Source organism: Rhinolophus hipposideros, assembly GCF_964194185.1.
Source record: "Rhinolophus hipposideros genome assembly, chromosome: 2".
In the NCBI taxonomy this organism is placed as follows: domain Eukaryota; kingdom Metazoa; phylum Chordata; class Mammalia; order Chiroptera; family Rhinolophidae; genus Rhinolophus; species Rhinolophus hipposideros.
Genome location: NC_138048.1, coordinates 73,453,251 through 73,468,287, shown reverse-complemented (window position 1 = coordinate 73,468,287; position 15,037 = coordinate 73,453,251). Strand labels below are relative to the sequence as shown.

The window sequence follows — 15,037 nt, the reverse complement described above, 5'->3', positions numbered from 1 at the left end:
TGGGGTATAAAATTGGTATCATTTAAGCAAGTTTTGATGGGCTTCCATAATTACTACATTTAGGAACTGTTACAAAACGACCCAAACCTCATTTTCCAATATACTTCCTTTTGATTGTTTTTTACTGCCTTCAATTGCGTATCTTTCCTGGGCCTCCCCTCTCCCCGATCTCTAAAGCTTCTGCCAGCTTTACGATTCTCTTACATATTCCCTCAGACTTGTCTTCTTTCTGCCAGTCCTCTTCTAAGGAGATTCTTGCTTGTGCTTTGGTGGCTGTAGCTGGTCCTGCTTCCCTCCTGGCACCTTGGCTGGCCTTCCTTAGCCCCTAGGAGACACTCAGCCATCCTTTCAAGGACGAGCCTGCTTTTCTGGCCTTCCCATTGGGCTCAGAGTCAGTAAGGAAGTGGAAACTTGGAAAATAGCCCTTAGATGGTGCCTACTTAAACATGATTCCCTAGCTTTATTTAATTTTAGGTAGGAGTTATTAAGGATAAAGTGATTTTATACAGATAATTCTTTTATTTTATCCTAAAGTTATTTTTTTTAAAAAATGGGTCTTCATAACTATGAACCCATACTATTTCCCTCCCTCAATCCCATTCTAAACCAACATTTGCTATTTGAAATGTAGCCTGTCTTTCTTGGCTCAGGAGGGCTTCATGTCATCTTATTACTCCATCTATACTTCCTCATCTAAGCAACACTACTTTTAAGGCCAGTGGCATTTGTCAAGGTGGTAATCATGACTTCATCTATGCCTGTGAACGCATGTTTTTAAAACATGCAACAGATTGCTAAGGCTTAACATTTAACAAGTACAGAAAAGGTGAACACTAAGTCTTCCTAACTCAAGAAACACTTAATGGCAAGATAGTACATCATAAGGATGTAGGTGCCATGTAGCATTTTTAACTCATTTCCAGTTGCTGGCATTTATGGATGGGTTTGTTGTTATTGTTTGAGTTTTATTTTGCTATTTATAAAGACTAGTTGAACAGTCTTGCAGAAACAATTTTGGATCAGCTGTGACTTTTTTTTTTAAGGATAAATTTCTCAAATTTCCTTCCATCCTTTCCTGATTTTTTCCTCTCTGACCTTTCTTTCATCATCTTTTTTTCCTACCTCCGAATGCATTTATCACTCAGACTTCAACTCCTGTTCCTTTGCCTTTACCTAGCACTTCTTAATGTTCTCAGGTATCCTTACTCAGTCCCTATTCCTTCCCTGTATTCTCGTCTCTCCAGGTACCATACTTGAAAGATCGTGTGCAGAACATAAATATTTATCTTGTTTTCTCCTTTACCAATGTCCCCATTATTTTCAGCTGAACTGTTACATTTTTGAACTTCAGAAATTTAATTTGAATTATAATCCTGCAGCTAAAACGTTTTGAAAATTGCTAAAGGGCCCCATAAGCATTACCTCTAAAATTCCCTGACAAACAAAGAGGAGGGTTGAGGTAACATCGTCTGGAGTCCGTGGGACTGTGTTAACTGCTATTAGTGATAATTCTGTCAGGCTGCTATTTGAAGCCCGTGTTTTGGCTCTAGTGGTAAAAGTATTTTATCTTTTTACAAGTCATTACAAGCTGTACTTATTAGAAGTTTCAGTAATTATTTATATATAATATTTTCCTATGGATCTAAGATTTCTGGATGTTCTGAGTCTCAAAAACTGACCAAAGTATACATATTGATTCTTCCACATCATATTCTGTATTCTGTAAGTATGAGAAATACAAATTCCTGTTTATATTATTTAATTTTGGGGAGAAAATGATTGGATTAGATGTTTGAAATAGAAATGCTTGCTTTGTAGTTTTAAAATAGAGATAGCATCAAGATAACATCAGGTGTTTTTTTACTTTTCTTTGCAGTGCTGGAATATAAAGCAAAGCAGTTTTATCATATGTATTTCAGCAGGCCTTCTGAAAATTCACTAAAAATATGACTGCTCTTTCTTCAGAGAACTGCTCTTTTCAGTACCAGTTACATCAAACAAATCAGCCTCTAGATGGTAACTGTCTGCTATTCTTGATTATACTTGGAAAAATATTATTAAATATACTCACACTAGGAATGACAAGAAAAATCACCTATCAAAATTTTATGGACTATTTTTGCATTTCACTCGCATTCATTGATCTTTTACTTTTGGTAAACATTTCCATTATATCCTATTTCAGGGATTTTGTACTATTAGGTATTAGGTTTACTAAATACCACATCTGCCTGTTCACTCAAATTATTTCTTTTACTTATGGCTTTTTGCATTATCCAGTTTTCCTCATAGCTTGCATAGATTATTACCTAAATTTTTCTAAAACTGCCAAGCTTCCATTTAAGTGTCAAAAATTATTTTATTTCTTTACAGTGATTTTAATTTGGATTTCAGTCTTTGTTTATGTTTTGGGAGATCCATCTATCTACCAAAACCAGAAGGCACAGAATGTTTATTCTTATCAATGTCCTTTCTACATCAGCATTCAAAGTTACTGGCTGTCCTTTTCTATGGTGATGATTTTATTTATGGCTTTTATAACCTCTTGGTCAGAACTTATTACTTTGGTACAGGCTATTAGGATAACTTCCTTTATGAATGAGACTATCCTGTATTTTCCCTTTTCATCCCACTCTAGTTATACTATGAGTTCTAAAAAAACACTCTTACCCAAGCTCATTATCTGTTTTCTTGGTACCTGGTTACCATTTGTACTATTACAAGTAATTATCCTTTTACTTAAAGTACAGATTCCAGCATATATTGAGATGAACATTCCATGGTTGTACTTTGTCAACAGTTTTCTCATTGCTACAGTTTATTGGTTTAATTGTCACAAGCTTAATTTAAGAGACATCACATTACCTGTGGATCCATTTGTCAACTGGAAATGCTGCTTCATTCCACTTGCAATTCATAATCTTGAGCATATAGAAAAGCCTATATCAATAATGATTTGTTAATATGTTGCCTTGTTAAAACTAATTAAAACTTAAAACTACAATAAGAGTCATAATTTTACAAAACAGGAAAGAATGACTCAAGACATATAAAGAATGAACTTTCACACCTTTTCAGAATGTGTCTTTTGGGGCAATGATATTGTTTGTTTGTTTTTAACAAAATAATTCCAAGAAAAAATTTTATACCTGTTCAGGAAAACTGCCTATTACAAATGTTAATTTAACACAAAAGTGAAGAGTTAACATTTGTATATACTGATGTTCGTGTTACCAAAAGACTACTGGATGCAGACTGTCATGTAAATCTTAGATTTGCCACCGACGTTAAGATACAAACTTAAAACATTTTTATTAAATTCAGAGCAAGAAAATCGTTTTCTTGAAGTGACATGGGATGAATATTCTTTAACATAAGGGGAAGATTAGCTCAATTTAAATTTAGCTAATTTAAAAGAAATCTATCTCTGTTCTTAATGCAGATATTCCTGGAAGCCAAGTTTTGGTTGCTTACCTTACAGAATTGGGAGTAGTGACATACCACATTCATTTTCAGTTATAACTTGTATGTCACTTGCATGTCAAATCATAATTACACTGGCAATGTATCACACTGTAAAAGTAAAGTAGGGTTCTTATCCTTAGCAGTATTGACATTTTGGATTGGATAATTCTTTGTTTTAGGAGGCGGCCTGTGCACTGTGCGATGTTTAGCAGAATCCCTGCCCTCTACCCATTAGATAGACGCCAATAGCACCTACTTGCCCAGTCAAGACAACCAAAATGTCTCCAGACGTTCCCAAACCTCCGCTGGTAGGCAGAATTGCCCCTGGCTAAGAACTACTAGAGTATAGCAATTTGAATGGCAGAATAATCCGAAGTCACTTTGTGACTTAAACTATATAGACATTGTCTAATCTGTCAATGTCTAAACCTGGCTCTCTCTACTTATCTGTTACTTTTCTTCGAATGTATTGCTTTCTAATTGGCTATAACCCGGGACTAAGACAATTAAAAAATATATTGTACTTAATTAGTAAAGATTTATATTCTGCAGATTTTAAATCAGGAAAATTTTATAACTATTTCAAACCCTTCATTATGCTTTTTGTATTCCACATGCTTCATAAGCTTAAAGTAAAAAAAAGAAATTATTCAATAGACCAGCCAAATGGAAGAGGCTTTTATTTGTAAAGAAATGAACTTATCAGCTGGTCTACAATATATTATTGAATTATAAACAATATAAATAAATGATCCTGTAGGCCCACTAACTTCCATCCAGACCCACATGAAGCAATGTTACAACAATATTCTATGTGAAAATATGCAGGTAACAAAGGTGCAATTACAAGCAAGTTTAAGCAGCAGAGTATAAGGTGCTTTAATTTAACAGTTAATGTTGCCATCAACAAACATTTGAATGCTTAATTTTCACTGAATACAGACACAACAAATATGAAAATCTAAAATTCATACACATGCTACTTGTTAATATGAAAGTGCCTTCTCTTTTTTAAAAAAATACACCAAATGAACAATCTTTTTACATAGATCATGATGTGCTCTTAATAATGCAAAATTAACTTCATTTTCAGGTTATACATTTTAAAACTGTAGCTATAGACACCAATCTAGGAATGCTACTAATGCTAAGAGTGCTAAAACTATTTAATTTACTGTAAGGAGGACTCTAATACAATATCCAATGTAAAGAATACATCTATATATAATCTTAACGTTTGTTTTCCGTAAAGGTAAAAACTGTTTTTTCCCCTTGGTGATTCTCTGTTCATCCTGGGTGGATCAGCTTTTGAGGTTTTAAAAATACGAAAGTCCTACTTTAGAACAATGGGAGGAACCAAAGGAGGAATTTAAAAAATCAGTTAACATGTGCTTGAAGCATCAAAATTTAGTGTTAAAAAAAAAAATCACAACAATTTGTTAAATCAGTAACAAATTTTTTAACACGCAAGAAGACAAACAGCACTAATTCAGCAAATAAGCCTGAAACGCCTGCCAGTACCCACCCTGCAGGGCACTGGACTACCTGCAGCTCTGTCTCCACCGCGCTCCTTACTCTGAGGAAAGTTTTTGGAACCTACTTTGACTTTTTTTCCATGGAAAAAAAACAAAAGACCAACCTTTTGAACTAGGTGATTGGGAATCTAGATAAGTGTCTCGGAAGTTAGACATCCAAAATTATACCATTTTTGCACACCCCACTGACTTTTTAAATTTTAAGAATACATATACAAAAAATATTTATGCAACATATATTTTAACAATATAAAATATTTGAAAAATTGGGTAAATTAAAACATTTTAAAAGTAAATTTTAACCAGTGCCATGGAAAAATTTTTTAAACCAAGACTATCATAAGGTTAATTGCCAGTGTTTCTGTTTTCGTTTGTTCTAGATTCTAATCTAACCTATATTTGGACGTTTTCCTGGTTCACAAAGAAAGCTATGACTATGATGCATAAAAGGTCTTTTTAATATTAGATATTTTCATTTTTTATCTTTATGGAGAATGTTAGTATCGAGCAATGTTAGTTTGTAAAGCTGTGTCAGTAGGAATTCACAGAATCCTCAAGTGGTAAGGAATCTCTACCCAATTCATAATCGATCCCATTCAATGTTTACTCCCCAAATAATTACCAGTTTAAACATGGAACTGTTTCATGTTTACCAGTCCTGCATTTTAAAGGAAACCTTTTCCTATGTAACGTGTGCTTTCTAAAAAGTAAATATGTGTAATAACAGTACAATTTATGTAATCTTTCTTGCTTTAGAAACAAACAGAAAACCAAAACAAAATAAAAAACAAACCTGTTCAGCCATCTCCTTTGAGGTTTTTCAGTTTTAAAAAATTACTTCTGTCAATACTGGGTGTAAAGCTTTTGTAGTTGAAAATGTATAGTTAGCACCTGCTTCTTTGTATTGTTCCATCACACACTCTGCATAGCAACACCTCTTGAATAGATTCAAGTGTCATAATAATTCTTAGAAATATGGGCTGTCACAACGTCTCAAAATGTAAATCCTTAATGTTAGGTATCCTTAATTTTGTAACCTAATCAGGTATATGGTAGATTGATGTTTAGTATGTGAAATGTTGTATGAATTGATGTGATTCACTCAGACCCATTAGATGTCATCTAGCCTAATCCTTCCCGAATGCATTAAAAATTCCAACTTTACATTCAGTACGTTAATAATTATGTCCATGTTTGTTTACATGACAATCAAAATTTTGTTTGGGAAGATTTTGTTTACTTATTACTAGTTCCGTAAGTCATGTATACCACACAATTGCACCTACTGTTGTTTCCCCGAAAATAAGACCTACCCAGACAATCAGCTTTAATGCGTCTTTTGGAGCAAAAATTAATATAAGACTCAGTGTTACGTTATGTTATATTATATTATATTATACCCAGTATTATGTTATACCCAGTCTTATATTAATTTTTGCTCCAAAAGACGTATTAGAGCTGATTGTCTGGCTAGGTCTCATTCTCGGGGAAACACAGTAGTAAGTGTTCAAATGGTGTGCTAAATGAATGGATAAATGCATAATTATGTTCATATGTATTCACATATCCAATGGTTAACTAGCAAGAAGCAGTTAGAAAAATGTCCTCATTTGCTTGTCTGTCTGAATTTTCTACCTTTTCTTTAGGAGAACAAAGACTGTAAGTGACCCAGGAAATGATGCTTAATAATTATCTTTTAGCAAAAGCTCTTAAGTATGAAATGAAACATTAAAAAGGAAATGAGAATTAAGTAGGAACAATTTTAAAACACCGCATTATGTGGCCTAGAATCATAGTTTTAGATTTGGAAGGTACCTTAGAGTTGATTTAAACCAAAATCAACATTTTGAGTAGTATAAGCTCCATACTGTATATTCAGAAGAGGAAACAGGTTAAAAGTTAAGTAACTTGCCTAGGGTATCACACACAGCTGATTCACCAACTGGATATAAAACCCCAGTCATTCGTCATATTAATGATTATGTTCATCTATTATTTACTATTGAAGTAGATTATTTAGTACTACCTAAAACAAAGAATTAATGACTTTTAACATAGCATTCTAAACAAAGGTTTTTTTAAGCAGTGGCTACTTCTGATTTGCTTTAGACAAGACTGAAAAGTTCCTTGTTTATAAAATAGGTTGATGTTCATTTCACCACCACCCTCATAAACACCAACTTCTTCAGCTCCATCAATTAAAGCTCCAAGTAAAAAAATGGATTTTAACACGGATAATATTCCCTAAAGTATAACTTTAAGCCAATAATGATGGCTACTATCAATCCTTAAGAAGATTACTGGAGTCAATTTAAATAGGTGGTCAAAAGGACTTCCTATATTACTCTTAAATTTAAAACTATGCCATGTTAGCATAAGTTTTAAATTTATGTTGATTTTTTTCCCCAAATTAAATTCACTCATTACTATACCTCTTTTAAACAATACATTTTAAAACCTTTACACGGGTTTTCTATGGATTCATATTTAAGCCACCAGTATCACTGAGCGCAGTTATACTCTTCAAAGGCAGTAGAAAACAGTATTTTTCTAGTGTACCTCTTCTCTAACATCTGAGATTAAAATTGTCATCTTTAAATAAAGTTAAAGGTTTGTGAGCTTTATAAAAAGGGAAAAAAATTAAACATTTGTGGACATTTTCCAAAGGTTCCATAAACATGGAACTTAAAAGATAATGTGTTCATGTTAGAGTAGAATGGGAGAATTTTCATTAGAGAATCTGGGCTTCAAATCTGAAAAGGAGGGAGTTCACTCCCTTTTAATGTATGTGTACTGAAGTGAAAGTTCAGGAAAAGCCAAATGTTTTGCTCTGGAATATGATGGTAATGATTATATCTGTATCAGAGCTTTACAACTTTGAAAAAAATTTTCTCGTACTATTATTTTAAAATAGATTAAATAATAAGCTCTAAAAATAACATGTAAAACTTTAGAATTCTTTAAAATTTAGGAAACTTTTCCCAAAGAAAACAATACAATGTTTAACATGTTTTATTAAAGAAATGGCTTATATTGCTGCTCTGAAGGAAATTATATAGTGATACATTTTCTGAACTTCCAACAAAAGAATATCTTCCAAAAAAAATTCTTTGAAAGATGTATAGCTTTTAATAGGTTGAAATTAAATTTTAGTAAGATTGCGTATTTACTTTTCCTAATACTGCATTTGTGCTTATCTAAATTGAATCACAATCTTTAAGATGAAATCAAATGTTCTAAATAGATTCATAAAATACCAGTGTCAGTGAATGTGTATTAAAGTATGTTTCTTGATCCACACTACTGTCCATCAAAGAAACAGAGGTAGGCTTGTGTTTACTGAAATCCACACCAATAAACAGAAAGCTATATAGCTCTTAGTCATCCAATTCTTAGACTGAGACACAACCCAGCAAATAAAATACAATCTTAAAAATGCTTTTCTTTATAAAAATCTACAAGGTTGGTTCAACTGGTATATATGAAAGTGGATACGCTATAATTTTGATAACCCAATTGCAATTAACCGTTGAGTTTTTGACAAATATTCTCCAGCTATAATAGTTGTCACCTTTTTCAGAAATCAAAAATCACTGACTGTGTATCCCTGGAACTATTATAAAAGATGCTCTTAAAGACAGGGTCACTTGATAAAGAGGGTGAAAGAATGAGTTTGATTACAGGCAAATCTTGACGTAATAAAAACTATAAACTGTTATTGCTATAACTGGGATCCAAACACTACAATTGTTTTGAACTATTGAAGGCTGTATCTACACTACATGACCTCACTCAGTTAACTGTACTATCCTTTTGCGTCTGGAATGCTTTTCCGCCTGTTTCTCTCCTCCTCCTCTGCCCTATCCTCCCCCCTTGAAAACCTTCCTCAAGGCCCAGATAGTTACATACATGGTGCCCAGGAAAGCGACTGAGCAAACATTGTGCATAGATGGGTCAGTATATGACTGTTACATATTAGAAAGCTGCTCCAGTTACCTCCCTAAAATTAACCCCACTACAAAATCCTCTCTATGGATTTTCAGGCAAAAGTCTCGAAGAAGAAAGTGTTCACGCAGAGTTTTCTTGGGGCTAGAGGAGGCTTTACAGGAAGTAAGGGGTGAATAATGCCCTTTCATGCTATTAGGTCAGTCTCAATGCCCGTACATATACAATGTGTGTTCCTGCCATTCACCACGGGTGAGAGTCTTCAAACCACAAAATATCACAAGGCTGTTCTGGTTGAAAATAGATCTTTAAAGCATTTGAACAGTGTGTCCACTCAGGATTTTATCTACTCGATACGGCTGTGAGTATAGCATTACAGCTCACATACATCTGTAACCGTTCAGTCTTTCCAAAATTGTTTACACACATGTAAATACAACCTAAGACAATACAATCTATATATTGCCTGCCTACCATACCCGTGCCACGGTGGTACCAAAAGCCTGCAAATACAAATAATGGTACTTTGTCACATTTAATGGAACAAGTGAGTGATACGAGGCACTTTGATAGATTTCAGTCTAACACTGGTATTTGAAGAAATGTCTGACTATAATTTCACACTGGATATATGAAGATTACCTCTACCAAAAATTATTCAGAGGCATGGGCACAACAATACTGATTTCATACACCAGGAAGCAAAAATAAACAGTGAGCTACTGAAGAAAAATTTCTATTTAAAACTAGGTAAAACATGAATATTAACTTGAAAAGTGCAGAAATTTGATCAGTGTTGAAGTGGGATAAACAAGGGGCAGTTCTCTTGTCTGCCTCTTTCCCATTAAATTTCTTCACTAACATTTCTTTCCTCCCACACTCCACCTTCTCTACTTCTAGGTGACAGCCCTAAAACTGGGGACTAAAAACAATGTCTGTTTAGAGGATGCCACAGCAAACTAAAAGTATCATAATGGAAATACTTAAGTGCCACTTAAAAAGGGACGTTTTGGGACAGCAGTCTGCCTCGTACTACACTAATTATATCAGAGCTGCAAAGCTACACCAGACACATACATCCCTACACACGGCTTGATGAAAATCCACGTCATGCAAAAAATAACTTACAAACCAGCTTTCTCAGTTTGTTTACTTGTTTTGCAAGTAAAATTTCAAACTTGTAAGACTTCTTTTCCTCAAGAGGGAAATAGTACATCAGTTTAAAGAAGTCAGAAAATGCAAACTTAGGTAGCAAAGGTAGGAAGAACTTCCCATACCCTTTTCTGCTTGTCATTTCCTCTCCTCAAAATCCTAAAAACAATTAGTAATATGAATGAAAATGAAAACAACAGTCCTCTCCCCATCTATGTTACAGTAAAGCTGCTTGAAGCTCAGGAGAGAGGTAGACACCAGTGTTATCGTCTAGATCCATTATATGAACTGAAGCTTTGAAATTAAGATGATTTATCTACAGAGAATTAGCTTCATCAATGGTGAGAATTACCAGTTGAAAGCAAATGAGCCATTTCTAAATAAAACAACTCACTTAAAAATTGCCAGTATATTTTCTGGTATGTTTTAAGGGGGGACAACAGAAAATCAGGACTATTAAGATTAGACAGACAATAGTTAGTGGTTACCAAAGGGTAAGGGGGGCGGGGGTGGTAGATGAGAGTAAATGGGGTCAAATGTATGGTGACGGAAGGAGAATTGAATCTGGGTGGTGAGCACACAACGTGATATATAGATGATGTAATACAGAATTGTACACCTGAAACCTATGTAACTTTACTAACAATTGTCATCCCAATACACTTAAAAAAAAAAAGATTATTATAACATTTAATATTATAAGGTGCTCTCAAATGGAAATCCCTCCTGTAAGCTTTCTTGAATATTTAACACAGTGCTAAGCACAGGGGCTGTTAGTAAGTACGTAACGACCTATTAGAAAAGGAAGTAAATAAAAGAACCTATAACATAGTTCAAAGTTAACACCTTAAAGGCTATAGATAATATAGTTATGGGAGGTAATTATTATTGCAAGGGGAATCTATTCCCAAATACTTTTATATTAATTGTAGATTATCTATGATAAAGTTTTAATTCCAGGGGAGATTTTTATTTATACCCCCTACCCCCAATACTGTGGACCATCTAATGCTTAGCCTATACTTGTGTTCTGAAATTGTAAGATGAGGAGAAAAGTCAAATATGACAACCATGTCATATTAACTGCTAATAAATGAAAATTGACTATAGAGTAACTATCTTTCCTTGAAACTTTAATCCAATAATTAAAAATATGATGTAAAGAAATATGTAACATAGACTCTAAGCTATTGTAGGTCTGGAACATGAGCCTTACACTATATTACACATTCTACTCCTACACGTAACTATCAGTAAACATCTTTTTTTAAAACACTACACAAAAGAATCCCACAAAGCATACATTCAAACAAGAGGCATCTAAAGATTAAAAAAATTACCCGCTGTATTTTTGTATAAAAATAATCAACATTCTCTAATGTACACAAAGCCAAAAGATAAATATCTGCGATGTCTTTAATGACATCTTTAGTCTTCTACTAGCTCAACACAATCTTTTCGAAAAGAGCAGTGGCAATGACTGAAACCCATGGACTCTTCCCCACTTAAAGAACTTCTGTCAAATGTCTGTGGATGTTCCTTCAGTTATTAAAACCTTTTCCACTGTATGGTAAAGATACGATAAAGATTAAAACAAAGTTTTGATGTCCAGGACTATAAAGCTCTCAGGGCTCCCACAGCAATTTTGTTGTAGTGTCATAATTCTAACAGAACACTAACTATTCAGTGAAACGTTGTGCTTCAAAAATGTTTCCCCTAAAATATGTACATACAAAATTAGATCTGATTATCCAAGATGTTTCACTTGCTAAGTGCTTTGCAGGAAGGATGCAAGGGTTTAGTCAAAGAAAAAGGAATATGTATTCTATGGACCCAGCATGTTCAACATTAGAAAAACATCCAAAGACCAAGCACATATCTGCTACGAACCATTGCCTTGCCAGCAAAGGCTGTCTACTGGTTCACAGGGTATAATCATATTATGCCTTCGTGGAGCAGATATATAAAAGATAATCGATATGAATCTACTGCTGAGTCAAATTATCTGTATCCCAGTCCTTACTTTATAGGCCAATTTAATGGGTTTTGCCCCCTTTTCTAGTATGCATAAACTGGGAAAAATACTGCAGCAGAACATGATGCTATCTGAAATACTTGCATTGTATAATGTACTCCTTATCATCTCTCATCTTTTCAAAATATTCCTGTGGGTGAAAAAGAGAAACATTTACTACTCCGACATCAGGGTTTCTCCACCTTGGCACTGCTGACCTTCTGGGCTGCGTAACGTGGTGTGAAGGCCTGCCCTGTGCATTGTGGGCCGGTTAGCAGTACCCCTGTCCTCCGTGTTTAGATACCAACAGAAACCTGCTCTCAAAGTACAAACATTCAGTGAAACTTTCTCAGCCACACCAAATTCTTGCTCAAGTCTGGAATAGAAACCAACTCTTCTGACTTTCAGATCAGTGTTATTCATGCTAGAATGCAAACCTTTTTATAGACAAAGCAGCTTTCTAACAGACATGTTTTTAAAATGCGTACTGATAACTCATTGCCAACAATTCCAATCCCTGGACTCCTAAATTATTCCTAAATTATCTCTCATGACAACTTATAAAAAATTTATAGGGTAGAAAAATGTATAAGAAAACTGAATCAAAGAAGAGAAATGTAAATCATTAAATTACTTTTAAAAGGATTCTTTATATTAATGATAAACATTACCTTTTAAAAAATTATCTACTATAACACATTTCTTTGAAAAATATCAATGGCCCTCTATAACAAGTCTTTCAATGTTGCATGTAACCTGTAAAATTAATTTCACCAATGTTGGCTAATTATGAAAATGTATGATGAATTATATCTGTAGAAGAAACATCAACTTTTGATGCAGAGATCCCAATGTGCTTGGCTATCCACCATAAGGGATAATATCCTAGGCCAACCTGAGCCTTTACCTTACAAGTTTGTTTAAGAAGAGTAAAACTGCTGTTATCTCAAAGCCTCATGATCCTGTTAAGATTCCTTCAAAGAGTTGATACGTGCACAGATCTTTAGGGCTGGGCCTAGCTTGATATTCATTGCACTCATAAGATGGTCTTCTTTTAGCAAAAGAAGTGCCTGTCCGTCAATCTCCTGTGCTCTGAACTCATCTGCGATATCCTGGCAGCCTGGAATTTGACCAGAGGAAATTAGAATTAATACACAACAATTAGACATTATTTCTAACAATCACAATTATGCTCTCACTGGGTCTGAGTAGCTGAAATACAGGCTGAGAAACAAATGAAATTTATTTATGGTAGTCTTGGGTTCACTCCTGAAGAGAGTATTTCTTGGCATTCTGAAAATAAAAGTCAATATGAAATCCAGGTAAAGAAATTTACATGGAATTCTTGTTCTAAGAATAATATTATAGAAATAGTAAGAGTCAGGTAAAATGGACAGATTGATCAGTCTAGATAAAACATACCTTCACAAAAAGGACGATGGTGTCACCTCAAAGCATGAGACACATGTAACAAGGTTGGATTAACTAGTTATCAGATGTCATGAACTTACAGTTCTATAAAATATCCTTCACATATAGGTAAAAGGAGTAAAATATAATGTTCTACCATTTAAATAATGATTTAGAAATACTTTCTAATGTACCAGAGCATGACTTTTATTATCATTTGCCTTATTCTAATTTACAATCTTCAATTGCCAAGCATATCTAAAACATTTTTATTGTTGACTCAGGACAGAACCAATCCATCAAGATTGTATCACACAACTCGATTCGTAATTTCAACTTCAAATCTTAATGTCACTGGACTCATCTCCACTTTTGACCAAAAAAAACATAAATTCTCATTGAAATTATGAGTTTGCTGGCTAATCTTGCCAAATAATCAATATTTTTGCTCTCAGTCTAAAGCAGGTGCTTTAGCAGGTAACAAAAACAATGCTAGCATCTACTGGAACCTCAAACGTTTTTATTATCTACCAAATTTTGCACAGTCAGGTTACTTACTAAACTTCCTCACTAAGGATAAAGAAATCAGCAGGGAAGGTAATTAACTAAGGAACCAAGAGAGGAGAGAATACAAAAATGTAAAAAATTGCTTAGACAGTAAAATTATAAGAATGAATTTTAAGAATGCTTAAAGTCTACTCAAATCAGATTCAAAGGGACAATAAAAACGGAAATGCTTACATTATACCTTTGAATACCACAACTTCGCTGGAATGATTATCTTTCTATTGCAAATGTATCGATCATCCTCTTGTTTATATAAAATAACGATGTCATCCCTATAGCCCCAGCACCAAGCACAAAGCACCGTAGGTGCTAAATGTATATATTTTTTTGATAAGTGAAGGACTGAATGAGTGAATAAACACACAATAAATAGAAAACAAAAACTAGAATCTGCTACAGAGGAGCTATCTTGTAAGAGGAATGCAAACACGTCTTCTGTATTCAGTTATGTGGTCGTCTTTTCTCTTGGTTACTTCATTTGCCAACTTCTCTGTTGGCTGTATCTTTCTTGTTTCTTATATAACAGCCAGTTTATCAATTTCACTATTTTAATAATTTCACAGACTTTTAAAAAATGACCTTTCAAAAGTACCCAATGCAAACTTTTTATGGTTTTTGCACCTTTACCATATAAAATAAACTAGTTAAAATGGGATTACTCACCATAGAAAAGCCCCGTTTCTTTTCCCAGAGGTAGCTCTCAAAACTGGGCAGACAAAACTGACTAATCTTGCATCTAGTTGTGACTTCATCCTTTATATGAAAGAACTAATGTTCTTCTCTCTTCAGTCTTACTTATAAGAACACAGGAAAGAAAAGAAGAGAGAGAAAGATGGATAGGACTTACTGAGATTCAGAAAACAGGAGCAATGAGAAGTAATGAGGACCTTAAGAGCTACATTTGGGAATAGAAACAGGGAGTTCTCCATGAGGAAAATACATAGCATGT

The 15,037-nt window shown here is 34.0% G+C and overlaps 2 protein-coding genes across 9 annotated transcripts in view; one reads left to right on the top strand and one right to left on the bottom strand.

Moving 5' to 3' along the window:
- GPR160 (G protein-coupled receptor 160) overlaps positions 1-6,169 on the top strand; it is a 32,970-nt gene extending 26,801 nt beyond the window's left edge. Inside the window, exon 4 of one of the 2 annotated variants that reach the window (XR_013994737.1) lies at positions 1,877-5,803. Coding sequence is in view for 1 of the 2 variants with exons in the window: in XM_081070241.1 (XP_080926367.1) it covers positions 1,947-2,963 (1,017 nt within the window). In the remaining variant the exon portion in view is untranslated. Of the gene's footprint in view, positions 1-1,876 lie in introns of both variants that reach the window. The other variant, XM_081070241.1, reaches the window with a different exon arrangement.
- A 1,827-nt stretch (positions 6,170-7,996) lies between these two features.
- Positions 7,997-15,037, bottom strand: part of PHC3 (polyhomeotic homolog 3) — a 71,231-nt gene continuing 64,190 nt past the window's right edge. For 4 of the 7 annotated variants that reach the window (XM_081070226.1, XM_081070227.1, XM_081070228.1 and 1 more), the window contains one exon: positions 10,714-13,231. In XM_081070226.1, the coding sequence (XP_080926352.1) occupies positions 13,077-13,231 (155 nt within the window). In that variant the 3' untranslated portion in view covers positions 10,714-13,076. Of the gene's footprint in view, positions 13,232-15,037 lie in introns of all 7 variants that reach the window. The other 3 variants (XR_013994734.1, XR_013994735.1, XR_013994736.1) reach the window with 1 other exon arrangement.